Source organism: Morus notabilis, unplaced genomic scaffold (assembly GCF_000414095.1).
Source record: "Morus notabilis unplaced genomic scaffold, ASM41409v2 Scaffold275, whole genome shotgun sequence".
Classification (NCBI taxonomy): Eukaryota; Viridiplantae; Streptophyta; class Magnoliopsida; order Rosales; family Moraceae; genus Morus; species Morus notabilis.
This window is the reverse complement of record NW_010359601.1, coordinates 182,399-208,832: the sequence shown is the minus strand read 5'-3', so window position 1 is coordinate 208,832 and position 26,434 is coordinate 182,399. Positions and strand designations below refer to the sequence as shown.

The following is a 26,434-nucleotide window of genomic DNA, read 5'->3' as shown; positions in this document are numbered from 1 at the left end:
TGTTCGGCTAACTGTAGCTCCTGTTACTGTTGGCCCTTCGGGGCCATTGTCGTCATTGTTGGAATTGTCAACGTCATCAAATTCATCACTATTGGTTGGATCTATTTCACTAACCGGTACACCGTCACGGTAGTATTGATTCAGAAGCGGGTCCCCCTCATTTACCATGTGAATACAATTATGTAAGATTGCACATGCCACAGGAATCTTCACTTGTTTGTTCATTGGGTAACAATTATTTGGCCGCCTTAAGATGGGGAACCTAGCCTTCCAAACACAAAAAGTTCGCTCTATACAATTTCACAACGAAGAGTGTTTGTAGTTATAAATATCTCTAGGTCCCCTAAATCCACCACTTCTCTTTCGGTAGTCAGGCAAATGGTATGTCCCACCTCTATACGGAGCAAGAAAACAAGCATTGTTTGCATATGTCGTGTCTACAAGGTAGTATTTTCCTGTGCAACTTAAACAAATTTTGTTGGAATTTGTAGGTCGTAACATGTATATGACTTAGAATTATGTCGTTGGTTTGAATTCTTACCAGGCGGTGGATGTGGGAATTTGAACTTCAGTTTGTCAACAGCATCTTTAAGCACTCGTGTATCATGTGCTGACCCTTCCCAACCAGTTAATATGTACGTGCACTTCATATTGAAGGAACATGCTGCAACTATATTCTGAAAGTTGACGCCCTTCCTATTGCGGTAAGCAATCGGATTTTGAACCCCAATCGGCGTGCAAGGTATATGAGTCCCGTCAATTGCACCTACATAGTCCTAAACATCATAGTAAACCACAATTGTGACATATTAATAAGAAACACAACTTCAAAAAGATTAATGAAATTGATAGCACAGAGAAACACAACTTACGTCAAACCATGTGCCATATCTATGACGATTGTCACGTACAAAATCACTAACTCTGTCATAGTTTGGGGGTTTAATGAAGTCATCGTGCAGCGCACAAATGGCGTCTAGGACGTCACTGAATCTCCGTGAAATGGTCTCACCAGAATGTTGCCAGACATCTTGTGCCTCACGATTAGTTTGACTTTGGGCAACGATAGTTAAGAAGACAAATACTTGTTCTGGGACGTTCATGTTATTTATGGGTTGTAACAAACGTCTCTCAGTTAGTACTTCACAAAGAATCATAAAAGCCCGTGGTCCCATACGCACCTTGTTAAACATTGCCGGCTCATTATTGTTTGCTAATAACTCGTTGACTTTGTCTATACCCCTTAAAGACGAGTTATGCATCGGCCTTGGTACCTCGTCATAAAAAATAACAGCGGCTGCAGCTGTAGCGGTACACGTTAACCTGTAACGACACATTACCAAATAGGGTAATTACAAGTATGATCTCAATTATTGTAATCCACTTTGTGTAGAACAATTTCCATACTATACAAGGAATTTGTAATAACGCAATTGTATTTCAAACTATACTCAAATGGTCGAACAAGTGAAATGTTTTAAAATCAAATACAAGACAACAATCCGGAACAATGGTCCAAGCACACTACGTAATCGGAAATAAAAATAACAACTCATAATAAACTTAAATGTTAAAGGGGAGAACTTGGTACTCAAATAAAGCTGTCTAACATTACAACACTCCAATTCTACTACTAAACACTAATCCGTGGTCCACCATGGGAGAAAATGGGACCATGTAAAACTACACTTGGCAATCTAAGGAGTATGTGGGTGGTTGTAGGGGTTTGGTGGCTGATTATAGGGATGTGGAGGCTGATTGTATGGATTAGGGGGCTGGTTATATGGGTTATGTGGGTGATTATATGGGTTAGGTGGCTGGTTGTAAGGATTTAGGACTTGCGAGAAGTTGCGAGATGGCTGGCCATAAGGATCCCGAGTATGATGCACAAGTGGAGTTTGTGGGACTTTTACAAAGTCACTAATAAAGGTCCACCTCATATCTTCATCAATTCTACCCCAAACTGGCCGCCAAGTGGGTGAAGCCATGATTTTGTCAAAAGCATGAGTTTGCGTACGCTTATCAATTCCCATTTCCCCAAGCGAATTTAAGATGATGTTAGCTTCACTAGGGCCATTTACGGTTGTGTAACTTGGTTGGGTTTCTTTAGTTGTACGAATTTCTTCTTTCAAATCATCTCTCATTTCCTTAACTAGAGAGTACAACATTTCTTTCGAAGAACCGTTTGATTTCTTTGCTGTAGACTGCCTTTTCTGAATCCCACGTGACGATGAGGCGATATTTGTGACATTTCACTTTCCGTAACGATCGACTCGTTCGGCAAGATCATTACGAGCATCTTCATCATCTAGATTCTGGTATGGAGCATCTTGGCTAGCCTGTTGTTGTTCATCATTACCAGTAAGATCTTCAATGGGGGCATCATCCGCTGCCTCTTCACCTGCATGTGCGTGAAATGCACCTAAACCAGAAGCTCCAACTCTAGTTGGGAAAATGGCAGCCAAGTACGCCTCGTTCAACTTCTAACCACTAGTAAACAATGTTTTCACATTGCAGTTTCTCTAGAAATAAATTAGAGAATTTGTTAGTAACCGCTTACATGAAAGGTAAATTTGTGACAATGTAAATATGTCCCTGTTTTAGTCAAATGTATAATCAATCCCATATGTTACCTTACAAAGATCTTTCTGCAGCTCCTCGGAACAGGTGAAAGTTGATGTGGTAGGATCTCATCCTACTCCTGTATGATCTTGTAACATTTTGTACACGGCGTATACCTTACCTAATCGTCAGCGTTTCTCCTTAAGACGGTCACCATCGGGAACATAGCCATAAAAAAACTTGGCCATTTCTGTGGCCCAGTGGTTATAGCGACGAGTTTCTGGTAGCCGACCGTGGTTATCGTCGTGATATTCATACATTCTCTCTAGTAGAAAAGCCTCTGCAGCAGGGCTCCAAAAAAGTGGCCTCTCATCTCTAGTTTTCCTTGGCATTTACACACGCATATCATAACCAAGAGCAGGACAACACATGCAAAAACAAAGGATACCACATTCAAAAAAGGTATTTTTCCGGGGCTACTCATATAATCATTTTGGTCAAGTATATGACTCACAGTTCCAACACCAAATAAAGGAAACAACAGGCAACTCAAATATCAGATAATAAATAAGAAAAATGCTCAGAAAAGCCATCCAATGAACTTACTTGAGCCACTTACATGGGAACTTGCACATTGCATTTCCCTGACAACTTAACCATGTTATGAGCCTAGGAATTTTATGGAATGAGTACCTTATGAAATTAACAAACTGTTTTTTTTTTCCACTTTTGTAAAGACGACCTTCAGGTTTTTTTTTTCTTTTTAAGTGGTCGTTTCAATTATTGAAAACTTTCTTATCGGAGTCCAAGACGATAGAATTGCTGCAATTTTATTTACACCCAATAGACCATCCGGGCATAAGAACAATAAAAGCCCAAATTTTCAAAGATTTGTTCTAAGAGACCCATTCTTACTTTGATATACATTCTGACATACTTTTTAATTAGAAGATATTAATTAAAATATAAAATATAAAAATCTAAAACTTGTGTATTCTATAGAGTATTTATCTCTTTTCTCCCGACAAACTTGATCAAAACAAAGTCAAGGAGAGCCAGTGGAGGTTAGAAATTCTGGACCTGGAGAATTGACATAGAGCTGGTGAAGAAGGCCTACATGTTTTCTGTGTATTATAAATCACAAACTGGGTTCAAAAGGAGCTCTATATGTATGTATGTCTACATATATGTATATATATGTTTATATATATATATAACTATATGATCAGCTACCGATGGTCATATATAGAATGATCTTAATCCTGAGTTCTTAACAAACTCCTATTTATGGATTTGTGTCTTTTGATTTACTCGGTACGGATTCTGAGATCCTGAATCCTATTCCTTGTATTTTGGAGACATGATGAAGTAGGTAGCCGGGAATGTTATTACATGAGATGGAATCCATTCCTTCTTAAGAAAGAAGTAGATAAATAATTCTCTTGAGGGTTGATTCGGTACTTGGACCAGTACGAGCTCCGATTCATGAATGTGTTTTATGAATCACTATCCATTAGAGAATCAATGGTACTCAAGGATAAAGAAGTAATTAGAGAGGTTAACGGATTTTACCTTGATCTAATTATGAATTATTTATGGAGGATTGATCTATATGCAATGACTATATCAAATGGACACTTCACAGTTTAGAAGTAATTTATATCTATAATTTCGAGAATGCAATTCTAAGTTTATAGTGGAGTAACTATTGGAATTAATAGAATTAATTAATTAATTAAAGTGTTTAATTGATTATTAATTTTGTTGGAGCTCAGGATTATAGGTCCATTAGTCCCCGCGTCGTCCTAGTAATTCTACCAGATACATAGGGCAAAATGAGAATTTTAGAATTACGGAATTCTAAAATTAAATACTCAAAAATAATTAATTGAGAATTAATTATTATTTAAATAATGTGATTATTTAAATTTGAATTTGAACACATCTAGATTTATCCATTTAAACTTATTTGATAAGTTGTTCAATTTAGAAATTCAAATTAATTTAAGTTTGACTTAAATTCGAATTTGAATTTGAAATAAAATTGGACTACAGGATAAAGGATGATTTTCTCTTCCTTCCCTATCCAGTATTGGCGCCACACACAGGGATGGGAATCCCTAGCATGGCCGGCCACAAGGGATAAGGGATAGAGGAGAATTTTGGTTCGAAATTCAAATTGGAGATAGAGATTGGATTCCTTCTAGAAGTTTGACTTCTACTCTATAAATACTATTTTTGAGACAATTTTTGGAATGGTTTTTTTACCCTAATATTAGAGGTGGCCGAAATTTCTCTATAGAAAGAAGGAAATAATTTTTCAGCCCTAAGAGTTAAGGCTGGCCGAAATTCTCAAGAGAGAAAGGAAGGAAAAATTTTTTCTCCAAAAATTCCACATCGTGCATGTGATGGTGTTTGTGGAAATTCGAGTGTTTTTTGTAACCCGTTTTGTCTCATGTGTGCCCACACACACGTCTTCGTGGATTCTAGGAATTGATGTGGAAGACATTGGTTTTCTAAACACAAAGATTGGAGTAAGGCCTGTTCATGGTCAAAGAACTCAAGTTATCATCCGAGTCGACTTCCAGGTATTTTTCCTGATTGAGTTCTTGATATATATAAGTTAATGAGATTAATTTATTCGTGCATAAATTAATATAATCTATAGAGTATCTCAAAAATTTTATGAAAATTTTTGTTATACACGATCCGCCTCTTCCCCCCGCACCACCGCGCTTCCGCATCCGAATTCGATTCGGAGACCAACAGTTATTACTTTCTGCGGCAACCACTATAATTTCACAATTTCAATTCGCTCAAACTCGCCAAAATCAATTTCCTCCAATCATAGGTTTTCATATGCTTTCACCCTCAAAATCTCCGGGCTTGTTCTTTTAGAGTGTAACTTGAGTATATTTTTTGAGTTAAATTTTAGTTTAAGTTAAAGTTGAAGTTTTAACTTGAATAAAATTGAGTAAAGTTAAAACTTAAAAGAACATGAACTTAAATAAAGTTAGAACTCGAGTTGTCTTTTTTTGAGTTTTTTGGACAAACGAACAGGCCCTCTATTTCCCTCCCTTTCTAGAAAAACCATCTAAAATACCTTAAATGCCCTTCAAACTAACTATGAGTATGGCACGTGCTCTTTTTTGTTTGGAAATGACAGTATTCCCCATGAGATCAAGATCCAGGCCCGAAAAAGGCGGGATAGGAAACAATAATTAAGAATTGGGCCGAAAATGGGGATAAAATCTTATTCATGAATCATGATAGGACTAAGACTACGTTTGGTTGGAGGAATAGAATGGAAAGAAAAAGCCATTCCACTTAGAGTATGTTTGGTAGGAAAGAAAAGTAGAAGGAAGGAAGAAGGTGGAGAGATTTTGGGAGAGAAAATGAAAATATACGTTGTTTGGTATGAGAAAAAAGAGGAAGGAAGAGAAAATGGAGTGAAAAATTATACATGTGGGTCTCATCATTTTTCTTCTTTCCACAAGTGAGCAGAAAATAGGGTGAAAAATAGGGACAACTAATTAAAGTGAGCAAAGTTACTAAACTACCATTTTCTCCATCAGCATCTAAACAAAAAATTTAAGGGTATAAAAGTAATTTATGAGTAAAATTTTTTCTTTCCTCTCAATTTAACTTTCAATACCAAACAAGTGAAGATAAACTCATTTTCTTTCTATCTTCTCGTACCAAACAACATAAAAGAAAATCAATTTCCTTTCCATCATTACTATTTTTCATTACTTCTATATTTTTTTTCTATCCTATTTTCTTTTCTTATTACCAAACATAGCATTAATTCCATTGTTTAATTTCATTTTTTGGGTTAGAAAGGGCTTTCCGTGGGGGGCTGTGGAATTGCTTTTCCATTCAGCCCTGATTTACGTTTTCTCCAAAAACTCTCTGATGCCCTAGCCTCCATTTCTTGCTCGGCCACCGAGCTCCAGCCATTGACCATCGACCTCCAGAGCACTCCTCGCTTCCTTTTTTTTTTCTTCTTCTCGATCTCCGGCAAGAGAGGTTTGGCTCGATTCTTCTCGATCTCTGGTGAAGATCCAAGAGGTTTGGCTCCGATCGAAACGAAAAAGTTCTCGCGCGGCTCGATTCTTGGCTCGCTTCGTTGCTGCTGCTGCTGCTTCTTGGATCTTCACCGGTGCCTCACTACTGCTGCTTCTTGGATCTTCACCGGCACGAAGACGAGGTACTATTTCGTCGAACTCCTGTTCGTGTCGATGGCCGGTTCCTGATTTCTTCTCCTTTTTATCTTAACCGCCGTTTGTTGTTTCTTGTTAGAGTTTTCATTTTAGAAGTTATTTTGATGACACTGCTTTATGCTTTACAGTGGTGGTGAATTGTGATCCATAAGAAAATTCATGAACAAAATTCGTTTTTCGTGCTAGTTATGCATGTTAGTTTGCACTGTTTCTATTGTCCATACATGACAAACAAAAATCAGTCACTGTTGTTCTTGTACCTCTACATTACATAAATCTCATATAAGGCCGAGATTATCAAGTCTCAGAAACATCGTTAGAAAGATCAAAATTAAGCATTCCTAATCACAATGGCATTACCAAACTCCAACCATTTTAAGTCCGACTTCTGTTTGCTCTTGGCCAACCTAGTTTTGGAGGAGGAAGCCTTAATTAAGGCTTCAAATTTTGTGGCTTCTCATTTATCATTGCATGCCACATTGAGCTTGGTTGCTGCAGGGTCAAAAGGGCAAACTTTGCAGCAGCTTTTATTCTTTTTGAGATCAAAAAATGTTTATGATCTAACTTTATCGTCTTCATGGATCATCAGTTTGGCATCATCATCACCAGATGATGAGGGAGGTGATAATCTCAGTGGTGGTCCACTAGTGTCGTTTGTTAATGGTGCTTGGGTGGACCAAGTTTTCGATCTGAAGCCATCTTTTGAAGCAATTGTGAAAGGGTCTTATAAAGCTGATATCAGAACCCTTGACTTTGTAAACAAGGTATGTCTATTTTCTATAAAATATTATTACCTTTCTTTTCCCCTTTGTTGAAGAAAACTGATAGTCATGTGTATCTAAATTTAGTGAAAGAATATGAATCGTGTCTATCATGTTCAAATATATGTTTCTTTCTCTTTTTGTCTTTTGTAATAACTATGTTCTCTGTTTTTTTTTGTTTTTTTTTGTTTTTGGTCTTCACTTGTATATATGGTGTATGATTAGGAGGTTTCAAGAGTTTATTTCTTTATTGTTTTACCTTTATATGTTGTTTGACATGGTTTTGTTTATTGCTTGACACGGTTTTTTTTGTTTATTTCTTTATTGTTTCAAGAGGTGTCAACCTCGTTGTGTGTCATCCTTTTAGTTGTTTTATTGTAGGATAATGGCTCACTTAGGATTAGTTAAAAGTGAAAGTTTGAAAAGGTAAGTGAACACTTAAGTCGGGCTATCGGTGAAGACATGACGGAAAAACATAGCCGGATTAGGGATGAGCTACAAAGGACCACAACCATTAATGCAATGGAGCGACATAAGGTAGCTCAGACAATGATAAAGGATGATGCTTTAGTTTCTTACGTTTTTAGTATCCCTGATGATGAAAAAGATGAGTGGGCTAAAGCTTGCTTACTGGTAATATTTAGGAGTGTTTGTTTAGTTTCAGTGGAAAAACATAGCCGGATGACCTTTTGATATAGTGGTGTATGTGCTATGCATTTCTCTTTTGATATAGTGGTTCATGTGCTATGCACTTTTCTTTTGATATTGTAACTAATTAGGATTATGCTTCACTTTGTTAAATTGTATTAACTAGGAACTTGCTTCACTTGGCATATGACTATATTTTGGGATTATATATGTAGTTGAATGATATATTGTCATTATTATTATTGACAGAGGCCAAAGTTATATTTTTCAGGGAACATATAATGGTAGATGCCAAAAGTTATCATATTTGAGCTTGTGATAATTTATTATTACATAAAAATATCAAATATTATTATTTTTTACATTTGAAATATAGTTTTTAAATTATTATCCTTTAAATAAAAAGTTTTTTTCAATAATTAAATTATTTTTTTAATATTTTAATTAATTAAAATATTAAATTAATTAGGATTATTAATCAAGGGTATTTTTGTCAAAATACAATTTATTTTCATTCCATTCTATTGTCAACCAAACAACATAATTCTCATTCAGGTATTGATTTCATAACTCCAATCAAACAAAAGAATCAGTTTATGATTCCAGCACATTCCAATTCCATTTCATTACCATTCCCATTACCATTTTTATTATCATTCCGTCATTGCAACCAAACACACTCTAATATGTATAATATATTATATAAGTGACTTATTTAAAAGAATGGTTATACAAATTGTTAAGAAAAAAAAAGGAAGAAAAAAGAAGGGATAAAAGAATTACATACAAAAGTGAGAAAAAAATTTGACATAAAAGATAGAGAAAAAATTAAAAAAAAAAAAAATTTGTGCCAAATATTTCACAATTGAAGCTATAATTTATTAGGATCACAGACAAAATATCTTTATATAAGGACTCATTTAGAATAAATTAATTTAACAGAGCAATTAGAAAAATAATATTATTTTAAATAATCATAAGAAAATTTTTTAAAAGGGACATATTTGAAAATATATAAAAAAGGTTAAAAAATGCAACAAAAAAGATAAGTGGGGAAAAAGAAGAAATGAAAAATAAAACTTAAAAAAAAAAACTTGAGGGGCAATGAAAGGGGGGGTTTATATTAAGATTTTGTTAGTATATGTTTAAATTTTTTTTGGTTGAACCTTGAATTTTAGTTTAAATTTACTGTGAACTTTAACTTACAATTAGGAAATGAATAGTTATATAAAATGAGGAAAAGGGTGGATATGGCGAAGGCATAACTCCTCTTCCATTAATAGGTACTCTTTAGGCATTAACCACACGCCTTAGCGCTCTTCTACGGAGAATTGACCTCGCCTCTCTTTGAGTAGAGGTGTAGGCGGGGATGAGGATGGGATGGTTTTCTATTGAGCAAATTATAAACTTTTTTCTCTAAAAGTTAATGTATAAGATTTTTATCTTTTATTATTAATTAATATTTTTTTATTAATATAATTTTTTAACTAAAAAATATAAATTAAGAATAAAAGGTAAAAATTTAAAATTCATGCATTTTAAAAGTATTTATATCCTTTTTACTTAGGCATCTTTGTCCAATTCTAAGCCCATCTAATTTTAAGCATGTCATCAATCAGATTAATTTAAATTTGACGGAAAGTTAAAAGTTAAAAACTAAAAAATTAGATTTTTTTTCTAAAGAACCTGAGGACTAATTTATTACTTCTTTTTCTTTCGAAAAAAAAAAATTATTACTTCTTCCAACTATATTCAGCTAGTTAATTGGCTCTACATAATTAGGGATCGTTTAGTTTTTTTATTTGAGTTGAAATATGATTTTATGTGAGTTTTTTATTATAACAAAAAAATTATATGTGACTGTTTTTTAAAGTTTTTTATTGTAATAAAACTCAAATTTTAAATTTAAATTGGTGAAATGAACGGAGACTTTAATAACGCGGGATCCACTCCTCGGTCAAAATCCAATCTCAAATGAATAAAGCTAAGGGGCATCACACGACGTGGAATCTACATGGAGGTTGACTTACCTTGAAAATCTCGAAACATCTCTGATTCTTATTTTTAATTTGAGTTAAAATGTAGTTATATAAGATTTAAGTTTTTAATTTGAGTTAAGATGTGATTTTATATGAGAGTTTTTTATTATAATAAAAAAATTAAGAGTTTGTTTAGTTTGTTGATTTGAGTTTTTAATTCGAATTAAGATGTAATTTTATATAAAATTTTGTTATTGTAATAAAAAAATTAAATGTGACTGTTTTTAAAATTGTTTACTCTAATAAAACTAAAATGTTAAATTTAATTGTTTACTCTAATGTTATGCAAATATTTTTTATAATTGCTACTGTTTCTTTCTTCTTTCTCTTGTCCCTTCGTCTATTTTCTTCTCCACAAATAATGGCGTTAAACAAATTGTAGACGTCGCTTAGAAAGAAAAGGTGTCGGTTTTCTGGAATTTAAACTTCGAAAATGGATTTAGTTATGTTGTTTTTAATCTTATTATTCGAAAATGATATAGTTTGAGAATGAATCTTGGGGTCTATAAGTGGGCTTATGCTCATGCGCCAGTAGTTTTTTTTTTTTTTTTTTTTTTTTTTTTTTTTTTTTTTTCAATTTCATCTATGGTTCACGTTGAAAGACATAAGAAATATGTCGCCAATGAATTTGCTGATTCTGTTTTCATATGGGAGAAAGAGACCCGAAAAAAGAAAAAGGAAAAGAAGAAGAATAAAAAAAATTGCTATTTGATGGGTATTTCAGTAAAGATAGGTTTTGAAGAGGAGAAAATGTTTGAGATCTGAAAGGAGAGTAACAAGGGCGTATCCCATGCCAACCATTTTTTTTTTCTTGACAAATCTGGCGTTTTGTTGAGCATGGTGGAGATGGCGAGCGTGTGGTCGCCGGAGAGTTGCCGGTGCCGGAAAGGTTGCTTTGTTACGAGAGTTCAAATTAGGTGGTTTTAGTTTTAAAACTAGAGTCCGTTTGAAACTTAGATTCGTTCTCTATTCGAATCATGGTTCGTTACAGTATTTTTTCTCACAAAAAATACACGTAAATAAAAAATAATTTTAATCACATAGTTTGAATCCATGAACCAAACGCCACCTAAAATTATGATTTATGATTTGAATTTGAGGTTCAAACTATTGTTCTATAACTAAAATCAAAATTTAAAGATTTGAATCATCTAAAATTAAGAAAAAAATAATTTTATTTTTTAAGGTGATTTTAATTTAAAATAAAATTACTCTAATTTAAACCCTCATTTGGGTAATTCGTTTTGCCACGTAAGGACGTCTAATAAGCCACTGGCCTGCCCACCTCAATGCTAAATAGGATGGTGAGAGGCACCAATGATGCCGTATAGCTTTACTCATCTCAAATACGGTACTAGTAAAATCAAGTAAAAATCAATAATATCGTACAAATATTAAATTCTCGTTTATTTTATCAATTTAAGTTTAGAATTCGAGTTTTGTTATAGTAAAAAGTTCTAAAAAATAATTATATTTAATTTTTTTATTACAGTTTTTAACTCTCACATAAAGCCACATCTCAAATCAAATTAAAAACTCGAATCAACGAACTAAACGGGCCCTAAAGTTGTGTTTGGTATACGGGTTCTAAAGTCAGAACTATGATTTTAGTTCAAATCTTTATTTGTTTGTAAAAAATAAAAAATAGTTTTTGAAAATTAGCATTTGGTATGAATGATTCTGGTCTAAAGTTTAAATCTTAATGTGATGTTTTAAATTAAAATCATCCTAAAAAAAACTACTTCTTATTTAATTTTGGATAGTTTAAACTCCTAATTATGATTATGATTCTAAAATCATAATTTAGACCTTAAATTTAAACCATAAATCAAAATTTTAATTTTAAAATTAAAATAACTATAATTTAAATGCAACCTAATTAATTGAGAAAAAAAGTTCCTCAAAAATCAAAATCAAAATAAAAGAAAAAGGTATTAGGATGATGAGGCCTTTGTTGGCGTTGGCCCGTTGGGAAATTGATGCTTATCTTAAGGGGAGATCTGGAAGTTTCGTTTGGTTGATGGTTTTGGTTAAGTTTGCGTAGAATAGGAGATTGTTTATCCCTTTTTTCGTGGGTCCCAACACTTTCAGCTTCAGGTCGTTTCCCCTCCCTCCTCTCTCTCTGCCCACACCCCGCGCCTTTTCTGCGTTTTTATCATCCCCATTACTATTACGTCTACGCCTCTCTCTCTCTCTCTCTCTACATACATATATATATATATATATATATTTCCCATATATATACTCACACATTAATAATATTTGAATATCCCAGTATTTCATATATTGTTCCTGAAACTTCTGGAAAATCCTCCACTTCTGGTAAAAAAAATCCAGACTTTCACATCTCTTCTCTCATGTTCTGTTCGTAATCTGTAATTTTTATGACCGGTAAGTTTGTTTTGCTTGATTAAACGATGGCATGATTTTGGAATGAAAATTTAAAAATTTTGGTTTTGTGTATCAATTTCGGTGGTTTTTCTTGCATTATAATGATTGATAGCATTCAATTCCTGTTATTTTGCTATTTACTAAACCTAAATTTTGCCCTGTCCAGTTAATGGCAGAGATTTTATGAATTTCAATAATTTTAATTGTTAATTTTTATTAATTTTGATCTTCGAAAAGGTGGAAGAAAGATTGCACAGTGGTGAGTTACAAAAAAAAAGGAAGAGTCTATTTGATTTGGTGGGCCCATTGGATAGGGTACAAGAGCTCTCTAATGGTGGTCTCGGAACGAGCGACTATGGTAATCAAATCTTACCAAAACCAGGCTGAACAGCTGCTACAGGAATTTGCACTAGCAGAACCTGTTATGCCATATATTTCCATTATTGGTGCCATTTTTGCATGCAAAATGGTATGTTCTTCGCCATTTCTTCATTGTTTTAAGCCCATTTAAAATGGAATTTTAGTCAAGAATAAAGGGATTTTCTCTTTGACCCTTATGTTTTTTCAGGTTTATGATCTTACTCAGTTGATCAGTTCTGTGCATTTTAAGAGTTACTCTAGCCTTTCAAAAGTCCAACGTACTGAGTGGAATAACAGGTGATTTTAGGTGTACCTGATTACTGGTTAATGCTTTATGTATTTTTCCTTCTGAAAATTTTTTAAACTTGTCTTATCTGACTGTTTCTTTTTCAGGGCCATGTCAACTGTTCATGCCGTCTTTATCACAATTATGTCATTGTCTTTAGTGTTTTCGTCGGATCTCTATTCTGACGACAGACTTGCTGGCCCTGTTACATTGCAAAGTTCTCCATTGTCAACATTTGTATTGGGGGTAAGGGCACCTAAAGTCATCTTATCTTTTGGATTTGGAGTTTTTAACTGGTTTTGATTGTATATGATCATTCTCCTTGTTGCCATAATATTTACTCATCTGTATATAGCAAACACCTGGTTCATTATACAATTTCCACCTCATGGGCACCTACATGACGAAAGTCATGGGCCTTGTTCGTTTCGCATATTCGAGTTTTCAATTCAAGCTGAGATGTGACATTTTCTGAAAGCTTTTAACTGTAGTAGAAAAAGTTAGATGCGACATTTTTTTAAGAGTTTTTAATTGTAGGAAATTTAGAACTGAAAACTCGAATCGGTTAAATGAACGAGGCCATCGTTTCCTACCCTCCAAAGATTGTAGGGTTTAGCGGAGGGTTCCAATTTCTAATTTGGGCTTACAAAGTAGGCTTGGGGAATTTTTGGAAAAAATACAATTTCATTTTGTATTGAAAGAGAATAGACCGGAGCAAAATTTTTTGGGAAAAATGTTGTAGCCTAGGTATATACTGTATAAATATATTTCTATCTACAGTCTGGTTAACCCAAAACCAAAGAACTGGGACTGAATCTTGACCTTAGTCTTCTCGATAGAAGAGAGTTTTATGTAATAGGAGGACTACTTGTTTGTTGTATAGTCCATGAATAAGAAAGTTGAAGAAAAGACAAGTGTTAGGTTTCAATATGGGCATGCGATGTCAGATGTAATAGATTTCGAAAACTGTGTGTGTTGATGTGGACCATGTGGCTAGCCTGTCTATTGGAGATCGTATGCTCCTGCCACTATTTTCACCTTATCTTGAATTATTCATCAACCTTGTACATGAATAGCAACACGTTCACCAAGGTCTATCTGATCATCCTTGATGTTCATATTATTAAAGGTGTTATCAACTTTTTGGAGAGGCCACCTTTGTTTTAATGTTTTAAAATAAACTTTCTGTGGTCTTTATGTTTTTTAATGGTTTTGTATAATGCAAGCAAAACAAAGAAAAAAAAATGAGTGTGACCGAGAGGTCCTTTGGAGGAATTATGTACATGGTGGTTGATACAAGGTGTGAAGATCTGATTTGGAGGTTTTTTCATAAAATTAAACGACGAGGGCAGAATTCTTTGAGCCAAAGAGTATACTTGATTCAACGCTAGGCTGCAATGTGAATGCAGGAAATAGTTGTCAGGATGGTAAAACTCTATAGTGTAATGGTGGAGCTGTTGCAAAAGCACCTTGATTTCCCTAAACAACTTGATTTGAGGTAACTAGGGAAACAAGACAGAGGAAGGAGTTTAGCATGAGCATTTCTTGCTAATAGTGACTATGTTGTCGACTTTACAGCTATTTCTGCCATTAATTGATCGGTTTTTAAGAAATTATGTTTCTTCGAAATATTATCTTTCCACTCCAGATGGTATTTAAGAATGTTGAATTATAGTATCTGAGTATCTAAGCATTTTGCTGCCTTATCTTTTTCTTTTCTTCACTCTAATCTTTTTCCGACTTGAGATTGCTGTGGAAAATGCAGTTTTTCCTCCTTGATTAGCGATCTGTTAGCACTAGGAATCGTGTGAATATTTGTTTTCTAGAGTTTAGGGATTCGGGTGATAGAAAATCAGGAATCTCCGATTATAGAGTTTCCCTTTTTAGATAGTTGCTATTTTTTCTCTCTGAAATCCGTGTATATAGTCCATCAGAGACTCTTGTAAATTACACAAATTCAATACCATTTTCTCACATTTTACCACATGGTATCAGAGCCATAGGGCTCGTTTTTTTTTTTTTTTTTTTTTTTTTTTTTTTTTTCTGGAATTAAGTCTGTTTCCTTTCTGGCATTCATAGCCATTTTTTTTTCTTGATTTGCCTTCATTGCAGTCTCCTTTCTTGACAAACTGTTTAACCAGTTTTTTCTCGACCAATTTTTTTCCCGTTTTCTCTCTCGATCCTTCATAACCAATTGTTAAAGGATGTCAGAAATGATCTCTTCAACTCCTTCAGTTCAACCAGCCCAACAACAAGAGGAAGAACAGGTTCAGCGCTCCACAAGTGAATTAAGAATATTCAAGCAGCATATCGACTCAAAGGTAGAAACTACCTGAAATGGTCTCAATTGGTTCGGACCTTTCTAAAAGGGAAAGGAAAATTAAGTCATTTATTAGGGACTGGACCGAAGAAAGGTGAGGCCGGTTTTGAAGCATGGGACGAAGTGGTTTCCATGATCATGTCCTGGTTGTGGAATTCCATGACGCCCGAAATCAGTGACACATGTATGTTCCTACCAACCGCAAAGGCAATCTGCGATGCACTGAATCAAACCTATTCTAAAGTCCATGATGTGGCGCTGATATATGAAATCAAGACCAAGATGGCAACCACAAAATAGGGGAGTAAACTGTGACTGAATATGCTAATTTCCTACAAAACCAATGGCAAGAACTGGATTATTATAAGGTGATTGATTTGAAATGCAGTGAATGTGCAAAAACAATTAAAAAATTCATAGAAAGAGATCGGGTTTATGATTTTCTTGTAGGTCCAAATTCTGAATTCGATCAACTGAGAATTCAGTTTCTAGGCAAGGTGGAGGTACCGTCTCTTAATGAGACAATTTCGTTGATTCAGGCCGAAGAGAGTCAGAGAGGAGTTATGCTTGAACCTCAACTGGTTGACTGCTCTGCACTCACGACTTTTGGTAACAAACAACAGGGTCTCATCTTGGAGCAGCCACCAAAAGCTGAGCATGAAAAGGCAGAAGTCTCAAAGGGAGCGAATCGTAATGATCTCTGGTGTACCTACTGTAGAAAGCCAATGCATACAAGGTGATCGCTGCTGGAAATTACATGGGAAACGCTCAACAGCTAGCCGTGAGTGGGGAAATAAAGGAGGGCAGCAGCAGCGACAACAAGGTTAGGCCCATATGACCTCACAAGTGAACCAGGATCGGGGCACAAGAACATGGAGGGTTTAACAGTGAAGAAATAGAGAAGTTGAGGAACCTGCTGGGAACTCTTGAGAAACCTTCCTCCATCGCGTGTTCTTTAGCTCTCTCGGGTAAGCTTTCATTCTCTCTTGGACTAAATGTTTCTGATAAATTGTTTGGAAATTCATGGATTATAGACTCGGGAGCCACAGATCACATGACATATGCCTCAAATCACTGTTGCCGATGGAACCACAACCACAGTAGCCGGGGTAGGGGATGTCCATATCACACCTAGTCTAGTCCTTAAAAATGTTCTACATGTTCCTAAATTATCCACCAACCTTGTGTCCCTTCAAAAGCTTATGAAAGACTTACATTGTCACGTTATGTTTTATCCCTCTTATTGTGAATTTCAGGACCAGGGTTCGGGGATGAGGATTGAACTTGCTAAGAAATATGATGGACTTTATTACCTTAAGACACCAAACTTTCTGAAAATTACCGAGAGAGAAAGTATGCTCTCTGATTTTTTGTTATTGAATGAATGAAAATTACAGCCACATATATATAGGACACGGTTGTAGTATGCAAACCATGTGAACAGAATAAAAGGTAAACAAAAATAAGGGGAACAATCTAATCTAAATAAGGAAAGAGAATAAACAGGAAATTAGGTAACTTAATACAAATATTCAACTATCCTAATATAGAATGATGCAGCCCTAGAAATTCGAACTTTTAAAGGTAAGATTGCAACACTCCCCCCCAAGCTGGGTTGTAGATATCCTCCATACACAGCTTGCGATTCAATTCTTCAAAGTTAGTTCGTGGAAGGGCTTTAGTGAGTATGTCAGCTGTTTGAAACCTGGTAGGAGTGTAGACCAATTGTACAATTGCTTTCTCAATCTTTTCTAAGATGAAGTGCCTGTCAATCTTTATGTGCTTTGTCCTGTCATGGTGCACAGGATTCTTTGCAATGCTTATGGCTGCTTGGTTGTCACATAACATCTTGATGAACTTCTCACTTGGTACTCCTAACTCACCAAGTAGTCTCTGTATCCACATTCCTTCATAGATACCTAGAGCTAATGCTCTAAATTCAGCTTCTGCACTACTTCTTGAAACTACAGATTGTTTCTTGCTCCTCCAAGTCACAAGATTTCCTCAAACATAGGAGCAATACCCAGATGTAGATCGCCTGTCTAAGATGTCTCCTGTCCAGTCTGCATATGAGAAGACTTAAATATCTCTACAGTCATTCTTCTTGTATAACAGGCCTTTTCCTGGTGTCATCTTAAGATATCTTAAAATCCGGTTCACAGCTGCCATATGTTCTTCCGTGGGGTTGTTCATAAACTGACTCACAACACTGACAGAAAAACCAATATCAGGTCGTGTGTGTGAGAGGTAGATTAGTCAACCCACTAGTCTCTGATATCTCTCCCTGTCTACTGGAGCACTATCTTCTTCAGTCCATATCTTTTTCGTTGAATCCATTGGAGTGTCTACAGGCTTACATCCCAGCATACTAGTTTTCTTTAATAAGTCCAGAACGTACTTTCGTTGAGAGACGAATATTCTTTTCTTAGATCGTGCCACCTCCATGCCTAGGAAATGTTTGAGCTCACCGAGCTCTTTGATTTCAAATTCCTTGGCCAAAAGCTTCTTCAATCTCAATAATTCTTCTTCATAATCACCTGTTAGAATAATATCATCAACGTACACAATCAGTACTGCTATCTTCTTCTCTGGAGAGAACTTCACAAACACTGCCTGACATTGAGTGTATCCATGCCTCACTGCTGACTTTGCAAACCTATCAAACCATGCACGAGGGGATTGCTTGAGTCCGTATAGAGATTTTCTAAGCTTGCACACTTTGTTGCTATTGAGGCCAATCCCGGTGATATTTCCATATACACTTCTTCCAGATCACCATTTAAAAATGCATTTTTTACATCCAGTTGGTGTAATGGCCAATCTCGGTTTGCTGCAAGGGAAAGAAGAACCCGAATTGTATTGAGTTTGGCAACTGGAGCAAATGTTTCCTAGTAATCTATTCCATAGGACTGAGTGAAGCCCTTAGCAACCATGCGGGCTTTTAGTCTTTCAATACTACCATCAGCCTTATATTTGACAGTAAAAATCCACTTACAGCCAACTGGTTTCTTGCCAGGAGTGAGATTTGAGATTACCCATGTGCCGTTTTTCTCCAAGGCTTTAACTTCTTCACCAACCGCCTTCCTCCACTCTGGATTCTTGAGAGCTTCCTGAATAGAATTAGGTACCTGTACACTATCAAGAGCCGAAACAAATGCCTGATAGGATGGAGATAATTTTCCATAGGAGACAAAGTTGTATATGGGATGTTGTGTGCATGTTCTAACACCCTTTCTTAGAGCAATCGGCATATCCCAATCATTAGTGGTAATTACTTCATTCTCAATCTCAAGAGTGGGAGTTTCCTTACCTGAGTGAATTTGAACAGGTTTTGGACTCAGTATAGATTCTTGAACATGTGCGAGAGAAGTTGAGTGCTCTATCTCCCTTTCAGGCCTTTTCCTTCTAGCATAGAGACGAAGCTCTTTACTTACAGTTTGTGGTGATTTGAAGTGATTGTGGACAGAAGAGGCTGGATTAGAAACTGGATTTGGAGGTAGTGGTTTTCTCTCGGATTCACTGTTAGGTTGTATATGATCCATAGTCTTAGGAAGTATTTCATTTGACTGTGGTGAATAACTAGAATTTGACTCAATTTTGGTTGGAACATTCCAAAGTTGATATTCCCTCATGTTCTCCCCTTGAATTTCAGATTTGGGGTAGTAGGGTTGATGTTCAAAGAAGGTTACGTCCATTGAGTTGTAAAATTTCCGGGTAATAGGAGAATAACACTTGTACCCTTTTTGGTTTGAGGAGTAGCCGAGAAAAATGCACTTGATGGATTTAGGGTCTAATTTGCTACGATTTTGCTGATGGATATGAAAAAAGGCTGAACAAATACCTTTGGATCTAAGGCAGAAACAAGTTTGGTATGTGGGTAGTTTTGGAGAAAGACTCGATAAGGAGTTTGGAATTTGAGAACTCGGGATGGCATTCTATTGATTAGGTAGGCAGATGTAATGACAACTTCTCCCCAAAAATACTTTGGAACATTAGTAGAGAACATGAGAGATCGAGCTACCTCAAGTAAATGTATGTTTTTTCTTTCTGCAACCCCGTTTTGTTGGGGGTATCAATACAGGAACTTACGTCGACTATGCCTTGACTCAAGAGGTAATCACCAAGGATAGTTGTGAAGTATTCTTTGGCATTGTCAGTTTTTAAAACTCGAATCTTGGTTTGGAATTGGGTTTGTATCATGGAATTGAAATTTTGAAATATTTGGCCAACTTTAGATTTTTCTTTCATGAGAAATATCCAGGTCAATCTAGTGTGATCATCAACAAAAGATACGAACCATCGAGTTCATGTTATGTTTTTCACTCTTGAGGGGCCCCGGAGATCACTATGGATCAAGGCAAATGGTTGAGATGGCTTATATGAATGACTAGGATAGTTACTACGAGTATGTTTGGCAAGTTGACAAATTTCACAATAAAAAGACATTGAACTTTTATTGATAGACAAAGAAGGAAACAGTTTTTTCAGATACATAAAATTTGGATGACCAAGACGATAGTGCCATAACATAATTTCATTATGTTTATTGACATAAGAATTTAAAACTGACTGACTCTTAAAGGACACACAACTTGCATTTTGAGCTTGTCTTCTTAGAGGAGTGTTGAGTAGATAGAGCCCAGAACACATCTCAGCACTGCCAATCTTCCTCCCCGAATCCAATTCCTGAAATTCACACAAGTTTGGAAAAAATTTAGTTACACAATTCAGATCACTTGTCAATTTACTAATTGAGAGTAAATTACAGTCCAAACTAGGAACATGGAGGACAGAGTTTAGAATCAAGTCCTTAGTAATCTGGACCAAGCTAATTCCCTCAACTTTGGATAAGGAACCATCAACAATTCGGATGGTAAAGTTCTCACTGGATGGCTTGTATTGGTGAAATATAGTTGCATCTCCCGTCATGTGATCTGACGCTCCAGAGTCAATAATCCATGGTGTCAAGTACCCTCTATTAGCTATAAAAGCCATTGGAAGATTACCTTTTTCTGCTAACATACTGGTTCCTGGTGCCGAAGTACTTGTCTGAGGCTGATTGTTCTGGCTGAAAAATTTTTGTAGGACTTCGAGTTGTTCTTTGGTGAAAGGACTTGTCTCAATTGTGGCTGGACTATCCTCTTTGGAGGCAGCAACATAGGCACGATTTTCCTTGTCATTTGTTGATCGAGAGGGTTTCCAATCAGCGGGTTTGCCATGAATTTTTCAGCAATTTTCTCTAAGATGTCCTGGTTTGCGGCAGTGGTCACACCACGGTCTTCCTCTCTGTCGGTTGTCAAAAGTGTTGTTTGTTGGTGGTCCTCGTGCAGCAAGGGCAGATCCTTCAAGTGTAGGAGCAGATTCCTGAGGACCCATCATTACATTTTTTCCGCTTTCTTCACGTCGAACTTCTGAGAAGGCTTCACGAATGCTAGGTAAAGGTTTGGTCCCCATTACTCTTCCTCTAACTTCATCTAAATTTTTGTTGAGGCCGAGAAGGAACTTGAATGTCTGTTTCTGCTCCACAATTTTCCGGTAGAAGGCTGTGTCATCAGGGCACTTCCATGTGTGGACTTCGAATACATCAAGATGTTGCCAATAACGAGTGAGTATTAAAATACTAAGTAACCGTGAGGTTTCCTTGGCGAAGATCGTGTAACTTGGCCTCGATTTCAAAAAGTTTCTGAAGTATTCTCAGAACTTGAATATCTCCCTAACAACATTCCAGATTTCTTGTGCGGTTCCGTATGAGAAAATTCTCTCCTATCTCATTGTTCATCGAGTTAACTAACCATGACATTACCATATAGTTCTCGGTTTTCCATTGCCTGTATTTGGGATCATTCTTTTCTAGAATAGTGACTTCTCCAGTGAGATATTCGTCTTTGCCTCTCCCATAGATAAACTGTCACGCCCCCAAACAGGGGTTAGTGACGTGCAGGTTTGTTTAGAAACTTAAACCTATTTAAGAAAGTAATTAACAAAATAACAGTGCAAAATTTGATTTCAAGTCCCAATTACTCAGATATTCCCAAACAAACCCCGCTATTTTAAGGAAATCGAGTTTTGAACAAAAAGTGAGGCGGACTTTACAAAACGCAATCACTGTCAAGATCAACATTCAAAGTCAGCCTCCGGCGTCCACAGGGTTATAATTTGTGTATACATAAATAAATACAGAAAAGTAAGTAACTGACATCAACCAACAGTCTAGTTATGATTAAGGTCTTACAATCCATAGTTAATACATGCCTTAATGAATCTGATAAAGATAGAGAATACTTCACCGCTTCCTTTCTTCTAGAATGGGATTCCTCACCTATTTCGCGCTACTTCTAGCGTCGCCTGGGTGGGGTTAAATATATTTGAAACACAAAGAAAATGAGCGAAAGGCCCAGTGGGATAAGATTTATAAAACTGAATAAATAAATAAGTGAATAAAATGAGCGAGTCAAGCCCGAAATAATCAATCGGAACCAATCAACCTTTTTTTGAAAGGTAAATAAACTGAAATTCCATATTTCAGGCACCAGCAAGTAATTTAAGTAATTAAATTACTTACGACCAAAGCAAGGCCTTATCACCACCGTAGTGGCCCGTTCGGGTTTCGGATTCTGCCCCTAAGGATACGATCTCCATATCCTATCTAGGCCATCAGCGGACTTACCAATTCGCAAGATCTCTTGTCTTAAGAAATCATTCATTAAACTTTCTGAAATAGTTCATTATAATTCCAATAGTTAAAATCAAGCTATGGTGTCAAAAGGTTTTTCTTTCGCAAACATGTCATTTCTTTAAAATATTTACAAGGCCGAAACTCTTTGAAAACAGGCTAACAAAGAAAGGGATTAGGAATATCCTACCCCTCGGATGTCAAACCTCTAGCTAACTTCTCGTCACCTTAATCTCCGCTTTCCTTAAAGCTTTGATACTCGATCTTCTCCACTAGCTTTATGACAAAAGCAATATCTTAGGAAGTATTTCATATTCCTAAAACGAATTAAACTCAATCATGTTTAATTGTTTCCTATTAGTGTGCCTTGACTCAAATCTAAGTTTCACAAACGGTTTTATAATCAGTTTGGGGGTTCTTTAAAGATTTAAATCCAATTCATAGGTTTGGTTTCCTATTTAATTTCAGTTTAAAACAAGTTTTTTTAAAGAAATTTCGGCAGCATGCCGGCATAAATAGAAAAAATGCCAAACCTGCAAGTCAAGTTCAATTTCAAAATAAATTCTCCAGAATCTATCAAAACCAATTTCTAATCAATTCAACAAGTCCAATAACTGAAAACTCCCAAATTTCATTCAATTCTAACAACAATTTTTTAAATCCAAACCCTAACTCAAAATTATTCAAATCTCTAACAAAAACCAAACTTCCTCAAGCTTAAAATTCGAATCAAAGAGTGGGTTTCAAGGGGTTTTACCTCAAATTAGTTGATGGAGCTTCGTTTCCCTCGGTTTCTCTCATTTCGTTTTTTTTTTCTCTTGGCCAAACTGCCGAGAGAGAGAGAGGCCGGTGGGAGAGAGAGAGAGCCCGGAGGAGGTGGCCGGCGGTGGAAAAAGAGAGAGAGAGGGAGGTGGCTGGTGGTGGCGTGGGAGAACCAGAGAGGAAAGAAGAAAAAGAAAAAGAAAGAGAGAGAGAGGGGGGGTTGGGCTGCATGGGAAGGGAAAGGAAAAAAAAGAAAAAAGAAAAAGGAAAAAAAAAAAGAAAAGGAGAAAAAAAGAAAAAATGGGAAAAATGAAAATGCATTAAAATTTAAGTGTATTTTCAAAAATTTTTGGGGTGAAATTATAAGTACTGAAAATAATTTAAAGTACCTTGATTAATTGTGAAAATCAAATTAGGTACACTAATAACTCACAATTTAACATAATTAAACATGTTTAATTCTGGAGGGCGTTACATGAACATCATAACCGACTGAGGCCATTGGAGATAGTTCTGGCCATTGAGTTTGTGGCCGGTGATAAGAAGAGAACGAGTGTCCGGACCTCCATGGCTGCTCGAAGCTGGTGCAACAGTTTCTGGAATGGAGGTTACTTTGGATGTAGAGCTTTGTCTCTCAGTAGCCATGCCGTATTTGGTCATGAAGAAGGGATTAGGGTTTTTCAGAGATAGGCTCTGATACCATGGAAATTATTGAGAGAGAGTATGCTCTATGATTTTCTCTTATTGAATGAATGAAAATTACAGCCACATATATATAGGACACGATTGTAGTATGCAAACCATGTGAACAAAATAAAAGGTAAACAAAAATAAGGGAAATAATCTAACCTAAATAAGGAAAGAGAATAAATAGGAAATTAGGTAAAATAATACAAATATTCAACTATCCTAATATAGAATGATGCAGCCCTAGAAATCTGAACTAAGGTAAGATTTCAACACTTTCCAAGTATGATCAGGACGAATTTATCCTCTTCGTTTTTCTCTTCTTCCAAAAAGGATGTCATATGGTTGCTTCACTTTCGTCTCAGACATCCTTCTTTTGCAGTTTTAAAAATCATGTTTCCTTCTTTGTTTAAGGGATTAGATATTAGAACATTTTATTGTGATATTTGTGAGTATGCAAATCACACTCGTCTATCTTTTCCCATTAGCAATAAAAGATGTTCTTCTCCTTTGTATTTAATTCACAGTGATATATGCAGACCCTCACCAATCCCAAATGTTTCTAGTTCACAATGGTTTGTATCCTTTATTGATGATTGCACTAGAGTCTCCTGGATATTTTTGCTAAAAAACAAATCAGATGTGAGTAAAGTCTTTCCCAATTTCCATATGATGATTCAAAATCAGTTTGGTACTAAAATGAAAAAAGTTTAGGTCTGATAATGCAAAGGACTACGTCAATCAAGTTTTGTCGCCTTTTTTTCTAAAAGGAGGGAATTATTCATGAGTCATCTTGCATCACAACCTCACAACAAAATGGGGTAGCTGAAAGAAAAAACTTTCATCTCCTAATCCCTACCCAAGCACTCTTGTTTCATCAAAATGTACCAAAACACTATTGGGGAGAAGCAGTTCTTATTTCTGTCTATATCATAAACAGAACTCCTTCAAGGGTTTTAGGGTCAAAAAGTCCAATGGAAGTTCTTTCTGAATTCTACCCCAACATTAGTGCTACAAACAATCTTACACCTAGGATATTTGGGTGCATTTCATTTGTTCATGTCCATCATAACACCCCGGGCAAATCAGATCCTAGAGCCATTAATTATGTCTTTGTAGGATACTCATCCACTCAAAAAGGGTTACAAATGTTTTCATCCTCTCACCAGGAAGCTCTATGTCTCAGTTGATGTCACATTTGCAGAAGGGAAACCATATTTCACTAAACCTTATCTTCAGGGGGAGTCATCTATAATGGAAGAGAAGGCTTTTTTACTACTTGATCTACCGTCTTCGTCCCATTCTCTGTCTCCACTTCCTGTGTTAAACTCTCTTGTGTCAAATTCTCAAACTGAATATGTACCACCCATGTCCAATCAAAACTCAAAACCTATGTCTCCAGTCAGTCTCCTGTACGGGATAATAGGACTCTTGATTATATACGATTCGGGAATGGGAGGATGTACTCAAGGAAACAAGGTCTAGCTCTTGATACGACACAAGTCCAAATCTCCAACCCGACTTCTGAAAATGAGGTAACAATATCTGAACCTACTCCACCTCTACTCATAGAACATCAACTCCCTGAACCTGTTTAAGATTTACCCATAGCTGTGAGAAAAGGAACTCGAGAGTACCAAAGGATCATTATACCCTCTATCTCATTATGCATCTTTCAAGAAGTTCTCACCATCCCATAGGAGCTTTCTCACGAGTCTAAATGAAATTGCTATTCCAAACACTTATCTGAGGCATTATCTAAGGAAGAATGGAGGAAAGCTATGAGAGTTGAGATGGATGCATTGGAGAAAAATGGGATGTGGGAGTTAGGTGATCTACCAAAGGAAAAGAAGGCAGTAGGGTGCAAATGGGTTTTTTCCTTGAAGTTTAAGGCTGATGGATCATTGGAGCACTACAAAGCAAGGCTAGTTGCCAAAGGGTACTCTCAGACGTATGGAGTTGATTATCAAGAGACTTTCGCTCCGGTTGCAAAAATGAACACCGTGAGAATCTTGTTGTCATTAGCTACCAATTTTAATTAGGATTTACAACAATATGATGTGAAGAATTCATGGAGACTTGAAAGAAGAAATCTATATGAGTATCTCATCTAGGTTTGGAGGAGTTGAAGGAAATAAGGTGTGCAAGTTAAGGAAGGCCTTGTATGGTTTGAAACAGTCACCCCGTGCCTAGTTTGGGTGGTTTACCAAGGAAGGTGATGTTGGCTACAGGGTACAAGCAAAGTTAGGGAGATCATACTATTTTCATCAAGCACTCGGTTTCAGGGGGAGTCACGACCTTAATAGTTTATGTGGAGCACATTATTATGATTGGGAATGACGAGAAGGAGAAGCAAGTCCTGAAACAATGTTTGATCAAAGAATTCGAGATCAAATTTGGGAGGTTGAAATATTTTCTCGGGATTGAGGTTTGCTCATTTCAGACAAGGTATTTTCATTTCGCAGCAAAAATATGTCATAGAACTGGAATGCTCGCAAGTAGACCAGCTGCAACACCTATAGAGCCGAACCATAGACTTGGAGAGGCAAGCAGTAGATAGGGAAATGTATTAAAGATTAGTTGGAAAACTCATCTATCGTGCCCACACCCGGCTAGACTTAGCAAACTCTGTGAGCGTCATTAGCCAATTCATGCGTACTCCCAAGGAGCATCGTCTTCAAGCTGCCTACCTGTGCTTCATTACCTGAAAGCTAATCCTGGG

The 26,434-nt window shown here is 36.1% G+C and overlaps 3 protein-coding genes across 5 annotated transcripts in view; 2 read left to right on the top strand and 1 right to left on the bottom strand.

The window, feature by feature from the left end:
* Positions 1 to 300: 300 nt before the first annotated feature.
* On the bottom strand, positions 301 to 1,103 carry LOC112090956. The gene is made up of 3 exons (XM_024163474.1): positions 873 to 1,103; positions 542 to 776; positions 301 to 455 (listed from the first exon to the last, which is right to left on the bottom strand). Exons 1-3 carry the CDS (start codon positions 1,101 to 1,103, stop codon positions 301 to 303), a joined length of 621 nt encoding a protein of 206 aa, XP_024019242.1.
* Positions 1,104 to 5,828: 4,725 nt separating this feature from the next.
* Positions 5,829 to 8,417, top strand: LOC21396483. The gene is made up of 4 exons (XM_024163473.1): positions 5,829 to 5,894; positions 6,402 to 6,772; positions 7,375 to 7,549; positions 7,914 to 8,417. Exons 1-4 carry the CDS (start codon positions 5,829 to 5,831, stop codon positions 7,974 to 7,976), a joined length of 675 nt encoding a protein of 224 aa, XP_024019241.1. The 3' UTR covers positions 7,977 to 8,417.
* A 3,805-nt stretch (positions 8,418 to 12,222) lies between these two features.
* The window catches only part of LOC21396482 (transmembrane protein 56), a 23,597-nt gene continuing 9,385 nt past the window's right edge, over positions 12,223 to 26,434 (top strand). For 2 of the 3 annotated variants that reach the window (XR_002901914.1, XM_010094879.2), the window contains exons 1-4: positions 12,223 to 12,624; positions 12,862 to 13,093; positions 13,193 to 13,281; positions 13,378 to 13,516. Coding sequence is in view for 2 of the 3 variants with exons in the window: in XM_010094879.2 (XP_010093181.2) it covers positions 12,956 to 13,093; positions 13,193 to 13,281; positions 13,378 to 13,516 (366 nt within the window). In the remaining variant the exon portion in view is untranslated. The remainder of the gene's footprint in view (positions 12,625 to 12,861; positions 13,094 to 13,192; positions 13,282 to 13,377; positions 13,517 to 26,434) is intronic. The other variant, XM_024163478.1, reaches the window with a different exon arrangement.